Source organism: Anneissia japonica, unplaced genomic scaffold (assembly GCF_011630105.1).
Source record: "Anneissia japonica isolate Jap-2015-1 unplaced genomic scaffold, ASM1163010v1 scaffold1810_len1271414_cov176, whole genome shotgun sequence".
Classification (NCBI taxonomy): Eukaryota; Metazoa; Echinodermata; class Crinoidea; order Comatulida; family Comatulidae; genus Anneissia; species Anneissia japonica.
The window spans coordinates 61,335-80,617 of record NW_022702449.1 but is presented as its reverse complement, the minus strand read 5'-3'; the positions used below and the strand labels follow the sequence as shown (position 1 = coordinate 80,617).

Below are 19,283 nucleotides of genomic sequence, written 5' to 3'. Positions count from 1 at the left end.
AAAAATTAAAAAAAATAACAAAAAAATCGTCTTTTCAACCAAAGTACAAACATTCAATAAGTCAGACCACATATCTAATAACAGAGCATAGTTTATTGTAACAGAAATCAATTATTCTTTTTATTCTATTACTATATAATTTTAATATCTTCATTGTCATTATTTTGTTTAAGACATATTTTGTGTTAGCAAAATATAATTGTTAAATTTGAACATTGCTGTCACACATTATCATTTCAATGAAAAACATGCAATATATCATTTGTTAGGTGCAGGGGTTCAAAAGTCTCCCACAAATCATAGGAGTCTCCAGGAAATCGGGACGGCCTCCCACAAGCAAGCAAGAATCTCCCGGGAAAATAACCCACCTCCCGCAAATTCATAATATTTGCATGTTTTCACTGCTTTATTATCAATTGATGATGTGTAGCAAAATTAATTGCGTTAAGAAAGCTCATTATACCGATCAGTAGTGGATTCAAGAGGGGGCGCCCCAACCATGGCGGGGCTGAGGTGGTCTAGACCCTCTATCTGTGAAAGTCCCTCCCTGGAACTGTCACTGCAGTCTCTCAGAATTGACCCTTCCCACTTGGGACCCCTGTATGTGTGAAGTTTCAAAAACTGAGATTGAGCTGGATATGTTCAACAGCAGGTTACATAATGAAGATTTCATGCAAACAGCACCCTTGTAATTTATAAACACACAGTACACCTATGTACCCCTTTTCTGTTACATTACATATACTGTCATAATGTAAAGTAAGCTACGATGACGACATGCAGTTTCTGATGCTGTAAACATTCAACAATTTTCACAATAAAAACACAGATTAGCAAAAACAATAAACACTTATGCAATAGAGATAGCTCCATTTTTATAATGTATGTCTTAATAATAATAATTTTTACCAGATTTGATTAACATCAATTTACAGTATACCAATTGACATGTATACCATACATCATTAAACACAACCCTACCCCCTAACTTACAGTACATTCAACATGGAGGTATAACAATATTTTTATTCTATTCTATACCTCCATGCTTTCAACTACTGCATAGTTGTTTTAATCCTCTATAATACATTTTTTATATTGAAATTGTTAGACTCGCATACAATTTGGCCTTTGAGCCACGATTTGTGACCAACTTTAATTTTGATAATAAAGTGAAATATAATATTATATAAAATACATACTGTAGTTCATAAGAATGATAGAAGAAAGTGAATGTACCGTAAATGACCCCAAAAAAGCAAAAATGCTCTACAGTACAACTTATAGAATTTTTGGAAGCTCCAATGCGGTGCATATACAAATGGAGTTTCTTCGTGAGCAGCACTTTTTAAGCAAATAATACAGAAGTATTCTATACACTAGATGAGTGATATTGTACGTAGTATCAATTACTAAAATATTCCCTGCTCCACTATCATTACTCACCTTAAACTACGACTATTAATTTTTTGTTATTAAACCAGGGCATGTTGATTAAGATGTATTCTCAATTAAGCGCAACAATACCTAATTAAAATTGATTACAACTCTAATAAGTGAGAGAGAATTTAATTAAAACGGATTTTAGTGGGGAAAAAAATCATGATGGTATGGCGCAAAGTATTTATTCAAAATTGGTGCTTGTTAGAAAGAGTGCCTAATTCGGTAACCATAGTACAAAGCGGTGCTATATAAGGTCTGTGCTAAACATTTCCCTTTACAGTAAATCTCATTTCTTATTGTCTTTAACATCAAAAACTAAAAGTCTATAAATACCTATAAGCTTACTTATGGCTTTACATTCTATACTTATTTTTACAGTCAACTACTTAATGAAAGTGCAACAAATCCATTAATGTGTAAAATAATGTAACACTACAATAATGATATAAAATTTGACAATCTAAAGATGATCTAATTTCATGTTATAGTAGAACATAACAGTATTACACAAGTGATAATTATACTAAAATATCCAACAAGAAAAAAAAAAGCTTTATTCCAATTTAGCCAAATTATATTTCGAAATACTACTACGGCCAGCTTCAAGTTCTTCCTCATTATGTTGCAAACACCATACACAAAATATAAATAAACCACTTTTTTTCCTGCTTTGCATTCTTCAGATGCGATGTGAAGATGGTGGTCATATGTACGCAATAATTATGTGCATAAACAATAACTTGGCACACTATTTGAAAATGAGTACAGTGACTCTTTATCAACTCAACATAGGACTGTTCCACTAGGCCTTCCCCTTGGATATTTTTGGTAAGGTTAAAAAAAACCGACAGGAATCCATAGAGGAACATGGCCGAGCGTGCGGTTGTAAACGTGCCTTTCCTGGTCCTGCCTATTGAATCACACATTCTGATTGGTCAGTTAAGTTTCACATTTTGGAAAGGTCTATAATGTAATGTTATGTTAGCGATAAGAATAACTGTTATATGTAGGAGAGTGATAATGTACTCACTAGTGGTAATCCTTGGCCAATGCGCCTAATCTGAATATCTGCAAGGGTTCACCTGCTCAGTTTGATTGAGCAGTGGAACCACACTCTGGTCAAGATGGCCATCACATTATTTTTATTTGCTAACCTATTGAATTTAAATCTATGCAGTTCCGAGGGAGTGTCTTGTGTGATATACCGCACGCAAAACATATACAATAGCCGCAACTTACTGCAACAAAACTATTGGCCGTTCATTAAACCCATGATGACGACAGAAGTTACTACTAAATCTGAAAGATAAAAGATGAAAACATATTCATATACTGAACAGTATCCTTTCCATTAAAAAAAAATGTATTTGTTTTGCAGAAGTCTCTCTTTCTCCAAGTGGTATATATCAGTACTTGATAGGATGGATGTTTGGAATGACTAGAGACTGCACTGTTTATGTTTATCTAGTAAAAATGAATAAAAATGAAATTTGAAGTACATAAACAAAGCATTACAAATCTGCAATTGAATTAGCAAATGTTTTCCTTATGCTGGGACATATCACACATGTTGCATACGCCCACTCTCTGCTTTGGCAATATGGTTTCCAATCTTTCCAAATGCTTACAATAAGAAGCTTTCGATTGCAGTAGGACGTAGAACGTAATGATTTTACTAAAAGTCACGTAAGTTCTCCTCGTCGCATGGATTCTAGGACGCAGTTTGGCCAAATCTATGTATGCAGAGAAAGTAGGACGCCCAGTAGGACGGTCACTCACGCATGAGTGATTCTGTTCTAGCATATCGTCGTTGCGCAAATAAAAAGCTCCCAAATATGAACATTCTTGTCCGGTTGCGGGAGTGCGAGAGGCTGTCCTAATTTCCAGGAGACTCCCATGACTTTCAAGAAACTTGAGCCGACATAAGCGCTACCAGCAACTAGCAATGTTGAGTCGCAAGGGGAACATTAGCTTAGATTTAGTCAAATAAAATCTATGTTGAGCATTATATCCTGCCAGGTAGTGGGACATGCAAGGCACAAGCTATTTGCTAGCATCAGTCTCAAATTCTTCCGCTGAAAGCCCAGTGCCTTACTGTACTTCTGCATCATACGATTCAGTCGGAGCAAAGAAAATATTGAAAACTGTGGGAGTCAAACCAGCAACCTTTGGATTAGCATTCTGACATTTACATCTCCTTACATATATACTGATAAAGCCCTGTCTAGATGATCAAATTTTATTTGACAAAAACATGTGACATGCCTAAATATGGTCATGATGACATCACATCATGACCATATATAGGTACATCATGACTATATATGGGCATACAACAGTTTTTTGTCAAATGAAAGTCTATAGTCTAGACAGGGCTTAATGAAAAAAAACAATTTATATAATCATACATCATCAATTTCTTCTTCATCTCCACCCTCTGTAAAATCAAATGTGATCTCGTTATCATCCTCTTCTCCAAAGGTAACAGTCTCATTGATCTTGAAACTTTCAGGCAGTTCTCCGTATGTTTTCAGATTCCTTGCTTCCTCGGGCGTGTACTTTAATATCACATCTGCTTTTGCATCTTGGTAATCACGAAGACCAACTAGGATGATATCTGCTTGATTTATCCACACCTAGAAAAGCATTGAAAACATATGGTAATACATTAGGTTTTCAGATCAAGTCCAGATGTTTGCTGCCATGGATGTGAGATCATGGAGTATTATTGAGAAGGAGATCACTCGGCAACAGATCCCTTTGATGCGACAAACCTATGTGTTCCCCGCTTTTGGATCGCGCGCGGGCGTATTACCCTATAATTCACATTTTTCATTAGCAACAACTTGGCAACGACATGCATTTATACGCTTCCAGCAGAGCAGTTGTGCAATAAAACGTTTGATTTTAACCCATTAAATATCTTTATAATGAACAATGTTCCCCTGATTAGATTTTTTCGGGCTTTTGGTATGTTATTATTTGTATATTTCAGGAACGGATTCCATAAAATATTTATGTCAAAATTACTTCTGTGTTCATTATAATTTTGTCTAAACATTGACTGGTTCGACTATAAAGCTAAGTCAGCGTAAAACTGAAAAATACTCAGATTTTGGATTCATTTTTCGAATAGTTAACCCTCGTTATACACATCTAGATGAATGACTTAGTTTATTATAATCCTTAATCATTTATTAATTAATATCTGTTAAAATTAGAATTGGCGAATTTTGGCCAATTTATGAAAATTGAAGTTGAAATATACTATACTTTTATAGGTCATGTAAGTGTTCCATTAAATTCGAAACTTTTCTTGGAGGAAAATATGAATATGTTTGATATTTTATGAGAGATAAATGTATCAGCTTCAAAATAGAAAAGATTGCGCAGCCATAGTGATTGACAGTATGTAGTGCGCATTGAGAAAAGAAGGTGCTCTCCATTTCGTCATGTTNNATTTTTTGGTCAACTATGCCTGCTGAAAATTTGATGGCGGGGAACACATGGGACTTCAAAGGCATCGCGCAAACGTTCTTTACGCGCTGCGGCAACTTTGATCTTGGTTCATTTGCATAGCGCTGCATGCGCATGGCTTTGCCGAGTGATCTCCTTCTCAATAATACCTCCATGGTGAGATCATGTCTGACAAGATTCACTCAGGGCACCAATGATGCGGGTCCATGTCCACACCTATCCAAACATACCACTATTGCCCATAAACTCGCTGGCAGTGGTCACCAGAACATGAACTCATGAGCTGGAGGTTCAGGCAAGAACCCAGAGGTATGATCTAAAAATAAATACTGTATGTTTGTTTGTGTTTCATTACTGTTGATAGGAATGATTGTCATTATTGTGGCAGCCTTTATATCTTGCAATATGGGATAAAACTTGGAAAGAAGGCTTGGCAGTAAGCATTAATCACCAAAGCAAATTGCATTCAAAAATAAATCACTAGAACACATGTAGATAGACGTGGATTTGTACATCAGTTTAGGGTTTTTCTAAATTTGAATGTGGCTTAAATTTTACAAGTCTTTTCTTAAACAAATTCTGCTAATTACCTATTTATTGATTCTTTTTGTTAGATCAGTGGTGGGCATAAAATAGCTTGAAGTGACTTTTTATATTAACATTGAGGGCTGCACACAAACTAAGCACATGCTGTGTACACTTCCAATTAAATTTGATTATGATTGGTTGATCTAATAATTAACCCTTTCCAGTCGTTTGGCGTCGTGATGACGCCCTCTTTGACCATGCTTTATAGCGAGGGGTATCGTACGTAGCCCTACAGGTATAGATTTCATTATAATTATTTTATAGCTAGGCTGCACTCTATAGGATTTTTTGAGAGTGATGTAGGAGTATTTCTGTAGAGGGCCTCCTGTATTCAGACCAAATGAAATGCCTGCGCCCAGTAAAAAGCCGACATTTAGTGTAGATGATGTAATTTCCCAGTTTTGGTACAGCCTAAGGCAATGGTAATGGGGCAGACTGGAAAGGGTTAACTGACTGCAATAAAAAATTCAGGGGGAGTGTACCTTCATTGTTTATGGCAAATTTGCAACAATTAGATCCAGTTCAATTAAATTGTGTACATATACCTTTTTCCTTAGCTTGCCTCTGATATGACATAAGCGCTTTACTCCATCGATGCACAAAGCTTCTAATCTTCCATTACCCAACATCTTTATAACTTGAGCATATTCTAAGGGAAGCCACAAAGGTTAATGATCACATAGACACAATTACTACACAAAAGTCTAATGGAGGGAAGCATTACAAATGAGGCCTGTCGTGGCAAAATGATTAAGTTGTCGCACAGGCCAGTATTGAGTAAATGATCTTTAAAATATGGGAGCTCAAAAAATTGCCAAAAAATCCAAATTTGTTTTTCACTACTGTACAATCAACAGTTTAATGTCTTGTTAATCATGTCCCAAAGTATTAGTTCTGAAAGTGGTCAACAAATCATTTTTTTATTGTTATTTTGATAGTTAATTCTATTAAACAATGTATGCACAATTAACTTTGAAAGGCAATTACAGTACTCAAAACCATGTTTATCTTGACTCTAAAGAGTGCTGTACTTTCATTTTCCAATAACTTAGGCTTGAAATGTCCAATTTCAATGAATGACCCTCATTTTAAAGATCAAATACTCGGGTATCTGAAAATACCAATATCTTGAACTTCAATTTTTGCTACAACTTAGCCATTTTGCCACAACACGCCTCAAATGTTTGCCTGTCAGTCATAGGAATCCACAAGATTTCAGAATTCTTCTCTTGCCGCAAAACTAACTTTACTTAATCAGTAAATAATTCAATTAACTATTAGATTGATTTGAAAATGTCGCATTCTTTTCATTTTAAAATAGATTACTCCAAAATAATTTATGAATTGTGTTATATAAGTAGTAATGGTTTTTCAATTTCCAACCACTTAAAGACATTAGATTTTTTGGGTTAGTGCAAGACTCTCTGATTGAGGACACTTGTGATGGACAACACATTGTAGCAAGGACTCTTAATAATCAAATGCTTATTTACTCAACTAATAAAGTTTTCATTTTCTTTCTTTATTTTTTTTTTCACTATTTACCTTGACCATCATCTTTAAACACCAATTCTCTCTTCTGATCTTCATTTTCATTCTTCCCTCTTCTTCGATTCTTTCCTCCCTTTCCTGCAAAGATAATTATCAGATATAAATATGTTACCATTACAAGATTAGTAATAATAATAATGCATTTACTGAATTAATTGTATTTATTTATAATCTAATTTTTTTCTGTGCCTTACATCCTTAGGCATGAAGGTGCTATATTATACAAATATTTACTGGGTTGAGGGGAATTATGTTCAAAAAATAGCATGAGGTGATCTGGAGGCTGTATTATAGTACAGCCTGCAAATCACCAAAGGCTATATTTTGAACTATGACCCAATTAAAACCCAGTAAAAATTTGTTTTATATACCTCTACATACTGTAAATTGTAGGCATTAGAGGGCATGACAGGAACTATTTCCCGGCTTATAACCAATCAAATGCCTTGATCTATGTAGTCAGTGTGTGTGTATATATATATATATATATATATATATAGAATATAATACAGTATAACGTAACAGTAAAGAAACTCAAATACGTAAGATGTTGACTTTAGAAACACTAAAATTTATTAGGCGAATATTTCGGCTACTCCTGTAGTCTTTGTCAACGCTTGACATATTATTTGTTCATTATCATTAATCCTTTATAGACGTATGCCGACTTGCTTTGACTTAATTACCGTATTGTTTCTCAAATTGTATATTGCTAAGATAGTTTCTCAATATGTTCATTTTATGTCAAGCGTTGACAAAGACTACAGGAGTAGCTGAAATATTCGCCTAATAAATTTTAGTGTTTCTAAAGTCAACATCTTACGTATTTGAGTTTCTTTACTGTTACGTTATACTGTATTATATTCTACATATGTTTCGAAACACACGTGGACACGCCTTCTTCATATATATATTATATATATAATATTACTATTACTGATACTTTGACCCGATAACTATTCAACTTCATGGTTTGACAAAAGCTCTGAAAGCTCTTATTAAAAGTGGAGCCAAACAGTAGCTAGGTTGTGGTTAATAGGGAGTTTCGATTTGTGCGACGACGCAAGGCTAGAACGGAATTACTCATGCGTGACCATCCTACCTGGCGTCCTGCCTTCTCTGCATGTGTAGATTTGGCAAAATTGCGTTCCAGAATCTATACGCAGATGACTTTCACTGACGTCATTACGTTCTATGTCCTACTGTCATCATGCAATCAAAAGCTCCTTAATGAGGCTACTCAACTAATATTGTACCAAGGTCAAGGGTTAAAATCCTGAATGTCTGACCTTGCCAGAGACATTTGATATTCAAACCTAGGGCAACTGTCACTTCTTGTACTTAAGCACACTCTCACGAGCGAGGGAGACTTACAAGAAGGTGCATGGGGAATACTGTATATCCTCCATGCAAAAATTTGGCCTACCAATCCATGTGCATTTAAACAAAATAAGGGCCACTTTCTACGCAGATTTTTAAATACTGCATTATGCAGTAATTACGATTCTGCGCAGCTATTTCCATAGTGATTTTCTGCGCAAATTTGAGCTATTTGCGCAACAAGGCCTAGGCCTAAACATATTTTCCAATATGGCAGAGCATCATCATGTCAAATATGAGCCAGAACCCCCATGATGGGATGGCAACATGAAACATTTCTCCTGTTTCTCCAATAGTAGTATATGTCATTTTGGTGGCTTCCAGTGTACTCGGCCCTTAACCGACTCGGACCAAACCGACTCGGACCATACCGACTCGGCCCTTCGCCATTCTCAGCGATTGTCAACTCAGCCCTTAACCGACTTAGCCCATATAACCAACCCGAACATGTCAACTCGGCCCTTAACCGACTCGGTCCTTAACCAACTCGACCCATACACCAACTCAGCCCTTGTCATCTCAGCCCTTAGCTAACTCGGCCCATTCACCAACTGGGCACTTGTCACTCGGTCCTAAACTCTACTCTATACTATAGAGTACTATATATAATTTGTGGAAAGAATCGTTACAAATAAATTCCCATCGTACTCTTAAGGTTGATTATTAAATATTACAGTATCACTTGGTGTTACTTATTTTTCTTTTTTTTTTTTACAGAAGAAACAACGCAAATGTTACTGGTCGACTGGTTTGAGACATTTTTTTGACTCACTCAGCAGTGTCACATTTTTTCAAGTTAAACAAATTATAATTTGAGTTTGAGTGAGCCAGGTAGCTAACCTAAATAAATGGTGAGCTAAATAGGCCTTTGAAAAAACACATTTTACGTAGACTAATACGTTAATTACAATACCTTCTATGCCTAATCATTATCAAGTAAGTAGTACAGTAGTAGGCCTAGCCATAAGGCTACAGTATACTGCCCTATCAGATCTTCTCTGATAAAGAACAGATTGGCTTAGCCTAGGCCTAGCCTAACCTAGGCTTCCAACACAGGAAACATGATCAGTATGGTTAATCTATCTTTGATTAACCGTTAGGTAGTACCTTTATTTTTCGGCATGTTGTTTCACTGGGTATATTTAAGTCAGGATATGATATTAATAGAAATATCAGATGAGTGTAAATACAAAAATGACAAAGTTAATCAAAACACTTATACAACTCCTCGCGTTATAACTCTTGCAAAATGTGCAATCACAGAGTGAGGTGGGCATGCGCATATCGGAATGATGGCGGGCTCCATATCTAATAATAGGATTTGCGTAATGTTTTGTTTTTTGTTATTTGATGAAACCAAGAGTAAGCTGCCATTCTATACTCTTTAATGAAACCATCACCTTTTTTCATATGCTAATGTCACATACATTCAAAAAAAGATATGTTCATTCAAATAGATTCGGCTTTTTTTAATAGGCCTAATTAATCAAAACTATATAAAAAATGAATCACGAATAATATATACACATATATATTATATATATATAAAAATACATTAATAAACTTATACTTATTGCTAAGTTTTCAATTTGCAGATTTAAACTCGGGAAATATAACAACCCAAATCGGAGTATTGCACAATGACTTGCTTATTAGAAATATACAATATATGTGAAGGTACAACAATAAAAAAACAATAAAAATAATAAATATAAAATGAAAAAAAAAAAAAATTAATGACCTATTCCCATATGAGAATTGTAGGTGTTGACTTGATGGCTGATGGGATATTGTGTTCAACTTCTATGTGGATGATGGGCGGAGAAATTGATAATTGTTTTGCTGTTCAGTTAATTTATTCTTCGTTTGATTGTTTGATGTATTTTTGTTATTGATTACTTGCTTACATTACTGATGTATTGATTGATTGATTGATTGATTGATTGATTGATTGGTTGATTGATCGATCGATTGAGGGATAAGCATCAAAATATATCAAGCTCGCGTCATTTTATATATATATAAAAAAAAACGAAAAGTTGAAATTTAATGTCTTAATCTTAATTTGAGTTGAATGTATCAAATTTTTGATTGATTTATGATTGTTTAAAGGTCAGATTGATTGAAAAAATAATGAAATACCGAAAATAATGAAAAAAAGGTATATAAAAATGGTAGGAACTGCAAATAAGAGAGAGAGAAAAAAAAAAGAAAGAAATCAAATATATAATTAGCTTAGACTAAGTTTGACAAAGAAATGATGATTATGAATTCATGTTGAAGATGAAAATGAATAAAAGTGGTGTTTTAACACACAAGAAAAAAAAATCTTCATGAGTGAGTGGATAGGAAGATAATGGAGGTATACGCTATTACGTTCTACATTCGCATTTTGAGCACTATACGTCGCTGATCTTGACAACCATATTTTGTATATAAGACAGACAGACAACAATTTTAAGGAGAGATAGAATGGATATACTACTTCATTTCGCAACGAAAAATACAAAAATAGCACGGCGCTTAGCCAATACATTTGGAAAGTTAAAGGCGAGAATATAAAATCAGAAATTAAATGGAAAATAGGCCTATTAGCTAAAAGCAAACCCTACCCTACAAGTTGAATATACAATCAATTGGACCACAAAATAAAAGTTCAGTCGACAAGTTAATGAGTGGAATAATTACAAGTAAAATGATAAGATGTCGGCAATAGCATTGATTATGTAATTGCAATATACACAGAATATAAATATGAATTAGTAATGAAAAGTGACATGCGATAGAAACATTTTTTAATTAATCTAAACTTTTTTTAATGGAAAATAGGAAGTGTATAGAATAAATAAAAACAAAGGACCGAATAATACACGAAATGAAGCGAATAGAACGAATGGCATGAACAGAATGACACACAAATGAATGAAATAAAACGAATGGAATAAACGGAATTAACAAAATGAACGAAATGAACAGTATGAACAGAATAAATGGAATAACAGAATCAACGGAAACAACGAAAGAAACTGAATGAACGAAGTAAACGGAAATAACAGAATGCACGAAATAAACTAATTAAACGAAATGAACGCCGGCAGGAAAGGGCGAAAAACAAAATTTAGAAGGCGTAACACGGTGTAGCTCTATAATCAAGTTGATAAACTTATCATTGAAACACATATTGTACAAGTATAATGATCAACCTACATATTAAACGTTGAGTGAATTAAATTAAAAAAAACAAAAAACAAAAACAAAAAAAACGAATGGAATAAAAATAAATAAACATGGTTCATAGGAATCTTCTCCTCTATCAATAGATAAATTTAATAGCTCAAAATATAGAAATATTTACAAAACACATACGCTGCGAGCAGGGTTCGAACCTGCGCGGGAAGATCCCATTGGATTTCAAGTCCAACGCCTTAACCACTCGGCCATCACAGCTACACATATACACACATCATAAGACCTTATCAGTGGGCGGATCCAATGAAGCTAATGCAAAAATAGATAATTGGCCGTGTCACTTCGTTTGAATGTCAGTCGTTTTTTAACACAGGGCCTCCTATTTTTCATTTGCGTCTGAAATGAGAACGAAAATTTTAATACTTAATTAGGAAATCAGTGGGTCCTATTAAACACAAACAGTCGAAATTACAATACAGCACAGAAAACAAATATGAATTAGTAGTGACTATTGAAAAATGTCATGCAATATGAAAATTTGTATGTAATTTAAACTTTTTTTTTATTTAGAAAATAGGAAGAGTACAGAATAGGCCCAGGCCTATATAAAAGGAAGATAATAATGATCGAATGGAACGAATGCACAGGAGGGAGTGAATAGAACGAATGGCAGGAATATAATTACACAAGTGAATGAATGAAATAAAAATGACAGTAATAAACGGAAGGAAGACAGGAACGGAATGAACAGAATTAATAGAAAGCACATAAAAAATGGAAAAATTAAAGAAACTATGAATGAACGGAATTAACATAATCAACGTAAATAACAGAATGAACGGAATTAACCGAGGAAGGGCGAAATGAACAAATATCCATTCTATCTCTCCTTAAAATCGTTTTCTGTCTGTCTTATATACAAAATATGGTTGTCAAAATCATCGACGTATAGTGCTAAAAATGCGAATGCAGAACGTAGTAGCGTATACCTTCATTATCTTCCTATCCACTCACTCATAAAGATTTTTTTTTTCTTGTGTAGTAAAACACCACTTTTATTCATTTTCATCTTCAACATGAATTCATAATCATCATTTCTTTGTCAAACTTAGTCTAAGCTAATTATATATTTGATTTCTTTCCTTTTTTTTCTCTCTCTTATTTACAGTTCCTACCATTTTTATATACCCTTTTTCATTATTTTCATTTATTTTATTTAAGACAGACAGAAAACGATTTTAAGGAGAGATAGAATGGATATTCTACTTCATTTCGCAACGAAAAATACAAAAATAGCACGGCGCTTAGCCAATACATTTGGAAACTTAAAGGCGAGAATATAAAATCTGAAATTAAATGGAAAATAGGCTAATGTAATAGAAACATGTTTTAATTAATTTAAACCTTTTTTAATGGAAAATAGGAAGTGTATAGAATAAATAAAAACAAAGGACCGAATAATACACGAAATGAAGCGAATAGAACGAATGACATTAACAGAATGACACACAAATAAATGAAATAAAACGAATGGAATAAACGGAATTAACAAAATGAACGAAATGAACAGTATGAACAGAATAAATGGAATAGCAGAATCAACGGATACAACGAAAGAAACTGAATGAACGAAGTAAACGGAAATAACAGAATGCACGAAATAAACTAATTAAACGAAATGAACGCCGGCAGGAAAGGGCGAAAAACAAAATTTAGAAGGCGTAACACGGTGTAGCTCTATAATCAAGTTGATAAACTTATCATTGAAACACATATTGTACAAGTATAATGATCAACCTACATATTAAACGTTGAGTGAATTAAATTAAAAAAAACAAAAAACAAAAACAAAAAAAACGAATGGAATAAAAATAAATAAACATGGTTCATAGGAATCTTCTCCTCTATCAATAGATAAATTTAATAGCTCAAAATATAGAAATATTTACAAAACACATACGCTGCGAGCAGGGTTCGAACCTGCGCGGGAAGATCCCATTGGATTTCAAGTCCAACGCCTTAACCACTCGGCCATCACAGCTACACATATACACACATCATAAGACCTTATCAGTGGGCGGATCCAATGAAGCTAATGCAAAAATAGATAATTGGCCGTGTCACTTCGTTTGAATGTCAGTCGTTTTTTAACACAGGGCCTCCTATTTTTCATTTGCGTCTGAAATGAGAACGAAAATTTTAATACTTAATTAGGAAATCAGTGGGTCCTATTAAACACAAACAGTCGAAATTACAATACAGCACAGAAAACAAATATGAATTAGTAGTGACTAGTGAAAAATGTCATGCAATATGAAAATTTGTACGTAATTTAAACCTTTTTTTTTATTTAGAATATAAGAAGAGTACAGAATAGGCCCAGGCCTATATAAAAGGAAGATAATAATGATCGAATGGAACGAATGCACAGGAGGGAGTGAATAGAACGAATGGCAGGAATATAATTACACAAGTGAAATGAATGAAATAAAAATGACAGTAATAAACGGAAAGGAAGACAGGAAAGGAATGAACGGAATTAATAGAAAGTACATAAAAAATGGAAAAATTAAAGAAACTATGAATGAACGGAATTAACATAATTAACGTAAATAACAGAATGAACGGAATTAACCGAGGAAGGGCGAAATGAACAACATTTATAAGGCGCCAATTATTAAGTTAATATCCTAATTATTGAAACAAATATAAGCTCAATTTGAAAAATCAACCTACATGTTAAGCTTCGAAAATACGAAAAACGTGCGCAGCAATTTTCTCAGCCACCAATAAAAAAAATTATCAAAATGCAGATATAGGCCTATTCCAAAAAATATTCGCTGCGAGCAGGGTTCGAACCTGCGCGGGAAGATCCCATTGGATTTCAAGTCCAACGCCTTAACCACTCGGCCATCACAGCACACATACTGATTCAACCGCTAGCCTTGTTCTGTTCATCAATGGGCGCGGTCCGCCTGCTTTTTTTAAATGTGCTTAGTTAGCAAATGGAAAAAATACATTGTTTTCCATAAGAACAAAAAGGTGCACTGACTATGTTCTGAATAAAATAAAACAAAAGTGATTCCAAATAGAGAAAGTGAGTTCATAATAACTCAACGTTTCGACTTTATAAAGTCACTATATAAGTAACTTTCTCTAGTTGGAATCACTTTTGTTTAATTTTATTTAACATAACACATTGTATAGGTACACAAGTGGAGGAAAGTCATATTTATTTTCATTTATTTATTTGTTCTTTATACTGGGTAACCTCTTCAGTCGTACCCTTTTTATCCTGTCTGAAACGTGTGAAACAAACATTTTTATCACAGAATCTACAGAAAATCAAAAAGGGCCGCACCTACTCGATATCCGACATCGATGATTTACCCCTAAAATATTATCATTTGAACTCAACTAGTAAATGATTACGGAGTACAAAGCTATTCTATCTGTTGATGATTCATGTATATACAAGAGTGCTTGCTTTGATATTTAAAATAGAAAATAATTGCTTATATATAGGCCTATATATATGTTTTTAAATAAGAAATAATACTTTTTCTATTTTAATGGTTTTTAAATAATTAAAATATGCTTTGAATAATGTCAATAATTTATAAGTTTTATTCTAGTTTAACTTGTCTGATGTTTCCTGTGCATTTTATATGACTGGTATTTAATAGATAATTGCATTTAATTATTTTTTATAAGACTTAAATATTTTTGAAATTTTAATGTTTTTAAGTGATATTTTATTAGGCTAATAATTTTAATTAATTAATTATCTTACTGTAGCCTACAGTAGTTTTATATATGTATTTTTATCTATCGATTTTTTAAACAAGCGTCGTCAGCTATTGGCTGTTGTTTTGTATATGTTTATACAGAAAGAAATAAAATAAATAAATAAATAAATACATTCAACATAGCACATCTCTCTACCAATCACGAATATGTTTTGTACAGCCTTTTCGTTTGCAATTAACCAAAATTGTTCATCACATAGCCTAATAGTGGCTGTCAATTTCATTTCAATTTTTTTTCTCTCAATTAAATACAGAAACAACAATCGTTTACAATACAACATAATATAAGCATACAACATCAGAAACAGACTTTAATTTGAGCCATGTTCCTACACATTATCTTTTGTTGTTGATTGATAGGTGATTCATTAGTTAATAGTAATTTAAGTCATTTCAGTCTTGCCAAAAACTTGTAATTATGTTGTTATAATCCAAAGCCTACATTTTCACTGCAGAATGAACGCAACATAATCTAAGAATTCATTGATTTTCATCAATCTTCTCTGTCTTCTATTAGTTTATTAATTGGAACATACATTATTGTTTTCATTTTTAAATCTTTAACTGGAATCAGTGGATATCTAGAGTAGGTGTGTGTGGGGGAGGGGGTTGGGGTAGGGGAGTCCAACAAATACTCGCGCTCCCCCAGTCGCCCACAAACAAAAACAAAATCACGCTCAAGTATTTAAAAATCACTTCAAACCAATCAATTATTTTGTGAGCTAGCTCCCCCTGACCTAATCATTGAGCCCCACTTCACTCTCGTATTCCCATTTCAAACTAGTAGGCCCTACGCCAGCTCAACTGATGTCTTTGTTGTTGCGATGAAATGAACGCTATCGGTCGCACGTATGTATACATGCGGAACATAAGCAGGCTGCAATACGATGAGTGAGCTGGGAAGTACAGTAGTCGGTCTAAGTTGTATGCTAATTGACAATTGAAGAAAGATAAGTGTACTTGGGCATTGATGGAGTTGAACGTCAGAGTAAGATTAATGCATTTCAATTTTTAATTGACAGGATACCAATGGAGATCTGAAAGATGGGTGTAATTTGAGAATATAGCCAGAGTAACAATACGAGCGGAGGAGAATCGCGTAAAATCACGTTATTTAACAATTGCATATTTTATGCAGTGCTTACTAATAATGAAGGGTTCTTGTATTAAAATCAAAAGGCGTATACTAGCTCAGTTAATCTACAGTAGTCTTTCTGGTTGGGAGAAGTAATCGCGAATGATGTTTGAGATCCGCGAGTGCTGCCTTACAGGCCCAAACCAGATGAAAAGCCCAATGATGAAGTTAGCATCATTGACTTTCTTGATATGATAAGCCAACCTGAGAGTGTAAAAAAATATTTGCAGGGTTCTTGATGAATCAAGTTTAATAAAAGCTGTTGTCAGTAGCGTCGGGCATTCGGAACAAAAAAAAGGCCTAGTTTTCTCATCCCAGCCATTTCCGGCCATCTAGAAGTCCCAATTATTAAAGAAAAATCTCGTTTTGGGAGGAGGGGCACCCCCTCCCATACCCACCCCTGGCTCTAGCCTTCGGCCCTCAGATAACGCTGCGCGCTATAGTTACACTCATAAGTACTTAGCCCCCCTCCCCGTTGTTCTGGAAAGCACATAGAGACGTACCGATATGCGCTAGGCCTACATTTTGTGTTGGCCATTGACCGTTATGTGCAAGACATTCAAAACATAACAAATAATATGGACATTAACATATCCGATGTGTGGCTTGCAATATATATATTAAGTAAGTTACAGTTAAATTTAATGGTTATGAAATGATGATTGGGGGCGGACTAAATTGATGAATCATTATCATTATCACCAACATCATCATCAGCACCATCACCGTCATCAACATCATCATCATCGTTATCATCGTCATATCAGCATCACCATCATTATTACTATTATCATTAATAATATTCACATTAAACACACGTCCACTCCATCCAACTCACGAGGCTTTGGAAAGCATAATTGTGTCATATGGAGATCAATTTCTTGACAATGCACATCTTTTTGTGTATAAGAAAAATTAAAATAATATTTTTAAAATGTAATTTCAAGTTTACACGTTTAACTTAACGAACTCTTTGGTCATTGACTTATCACTTTGTGGATTGTTCCGTATTAAGGTAGTGTCCATTATTCCAAACACAGTTGTCGGTCGACGCGGTTATATTATTGCAACGCGACGAGGCGCACGAAGCGGATCCGTTTTATGACAATCCGCTAAGATTGTCACCGAAGTCGTCAACTCACTTCCAAGGTGGAGATAGATTTGTTGCCATAACACAGTGTGTGCCCAGCTTACGAATTTCCTATTGCATGGTCAATCTAGTTATTGTTAATATAATGGAAATCGCCTTGGAATTATAAAAAAAAAAAAGAAAAAAGAAAAAAGAAAAAGAAGTTACGTATAATATGCCAAAGTTAGCAATAGTGTTTTTGACATAAGAAATTGTGAGGAAAACCAACTACGTGTACCAGCTAACTAACCTAAATGATGTGGCGTTACCTCGCTTTAGAGTTGATATTGATCATTAAATACATTTCTTTCATAGACGGTAAGTACTTATATTTTGTCATTAGTTTCTTTTTAAAGATAATAGCGTTAATATCTGCTGTTGATTACGTAATAGGTCTACCGGTGTTTGTGTAAGGTCTACTGTACATCGGATTGCTTGCTAAAGTATTTTGGGTACTTTTTATTTTCGGGGAGCTGCCGGCACTTTTTGTATGCTTTGTCAAAAGAGATTTGTAAAATATTTTTTACAAGAAACAGACGATTGATCTAAAACTCTTTAAAATATGGACAGTCATTAAAACTGATTAAAACACAATATAAATGTAAGAATGATAATAATAATGATACATTTATTGATGTAGATAATGATTTGATGGTGATGAATTAAACGAAATGAAAAATAAAATAGGCCTTAAGTAAAATCGATAATACAATGGCACACGTCAATTGACGGTGCGTTAAAAACAAAAAATTCAAATTAACAAATCAAAACAATTACAATTAATAATTTGACCAGAAATAGATAGATACAAAAATAAAGAATATAAAAGAAATTCTGAAAAAGACAAATTAACTAAGAAATTATGTACGATCCCACTAAATTATGATCCAGTTTTTGAGTAACCTTGCTAATAGACAGACAGTAATACATAACCTCCTTGGCGGAATTAATTAAAATTAAAATTAAATTTTAAAATGAAATTAAGGAGTAGACGATGAACAAACAATTACTTTGTATTGATATTTTGACACCTCTCTGAAGGTCAATAAGCTTTCGACGATGAATTTTTTTGAATGTTCCATCAACAGCCTATTGCGAACCACCGTGGCAACCGATGAACGGCCACTGTTACAAGCACGTAAAAACGGCAGCTAATTGGTTCACCGCAAAATCTGCCTGCCAAAACGAACAATCGAGCCTTACAACATTATCATCCCTTGGAGAGGCGTTCGATGTCTACGATATGGTTAACGACAACGGCGGATGTTACATTTGGATTGGTTACCATGACAATGATGTAGAAGGACAATGGGTATGGGTTGATCCAACCGAGCACACTTCTTTTGAAGGTAAAAGAGGAAAATTTAGTTTCAAGTTAAAAATTATGGGTTTTTTTCATATATTATTTACCTATGTTGTTTTTTTTTAATTTGAATGTTATGAATTTTTAGCCACTACATACATACTTATATTAATTATGTTTTTTATTTCTTCTCTGATTATTTTCATGTTTTGTAATTCGAATGTTTTTATAGGATATGGCGTACACACACATACACACACACACACACACACACACACA

General features: G+C 33.9%; 2 protein-coding genes and 3 non-coding genes across 5 annotated transcripts in view; 1 reads left to right on the top strand and 4 right to left on the bottom strand.

Annotated features, from left to right (window-relative positions):
* Window positions 1-73: 73 nt before the first annotated feature.
* Window positions 74-9,703, bottom strand: LOC117103886 (eukaryotic translation initiation factor 1A, Y-chromosomal-like). The gene is made up of 5 exons (XM_033244513.1): window positions 9,547-9,703; window positions 7,054-7,137; window positions 6,054-6,157; window positions 3,852-4,079; window positions 74-2,742 (listed from the first exon to the last, which is right to left on the bottom strand). The coding sequence occupies exons 1-5, from the start codon at window positions 9,560-9,562 to the stop codon at window positions 2,737-2,739; spliced, it is 438 nt and encodes a 145-aa protein (XP_033100404.1). The 5' UTR covers window positions 9,563-9,703; the 3' UTR covers window positions 74-2,736.
* A 2,101-nt stretch (window positions 9,704-11,804) lies between these two features.
* On the bottom strand, window positions 11,805-11,886 carry Trnas-uga. Its single transcript has one exon. It is a non-coding gene; the product is annotated as a tRNA-Ser (tRNA).
* A 1,701-nt stretch (window positions 11,887-13,587) lies between these two features.
* Window positions 13,588-13,669, bottom strand: Trnas-uga. Its single transcript has one exon. It is a non-coding gene; the product is annotated as a tRNA-Ser (tRNA).
* Window positions 13,670-14,466: 797 nt separating this feature from the next.
* On the bottom strand, window positions 14,467-14,548 carry Trnas-uga. The gene has a single exon. It is a non-coding gene; the product is annotated as a tRNA-Ser (tRNA).
* A 3,054-nt stretch (window positions 14,549-17,602) lies between these two features.
* Window positions 17,603-19,283, top strand: part of LOC117103919 (C-type lectin galactose-binding isoform-like) — a 10,196-nt gene continuing 8,515 nt past the window's right edge. Inside the window, exons 1-2 of the mRNA XM_033244558.1 lie at window positions 17,603-18,019; window positions 18,790-19,050. Coding sequence (XP_033100449.1) covers window positions 17,956-18,019; window positions 18,790-19,050 — 325 coding nt within the window. The 5' untranslated portion in view covers window positions 17,603-17,955. The remainder of the gene's footprint in view (window positions 18,020-18,789; window positions 19,051-19,283) is intronic.

Excerpts from the sequence above, each read along its gene's own strand:
- LOC117103886 (XM_033244513.1), bottom strand. Across the intron at positions 6,158-7,053 it reads GTTTAAAGATGATGGTCAAG|AATATGCTCAAGTTATAAAG; the intron begins GTAAATAGTGAA and ends GGCTTCCCTTAG. Across the intron at positions 4,080-6,053 it reads GAGGCAAGCTAAGGAAAAAG|GTGTGGATAAATCAAGCAGA; the intron begins GTATATGTACAC and ends ATGCTTTTCTAG.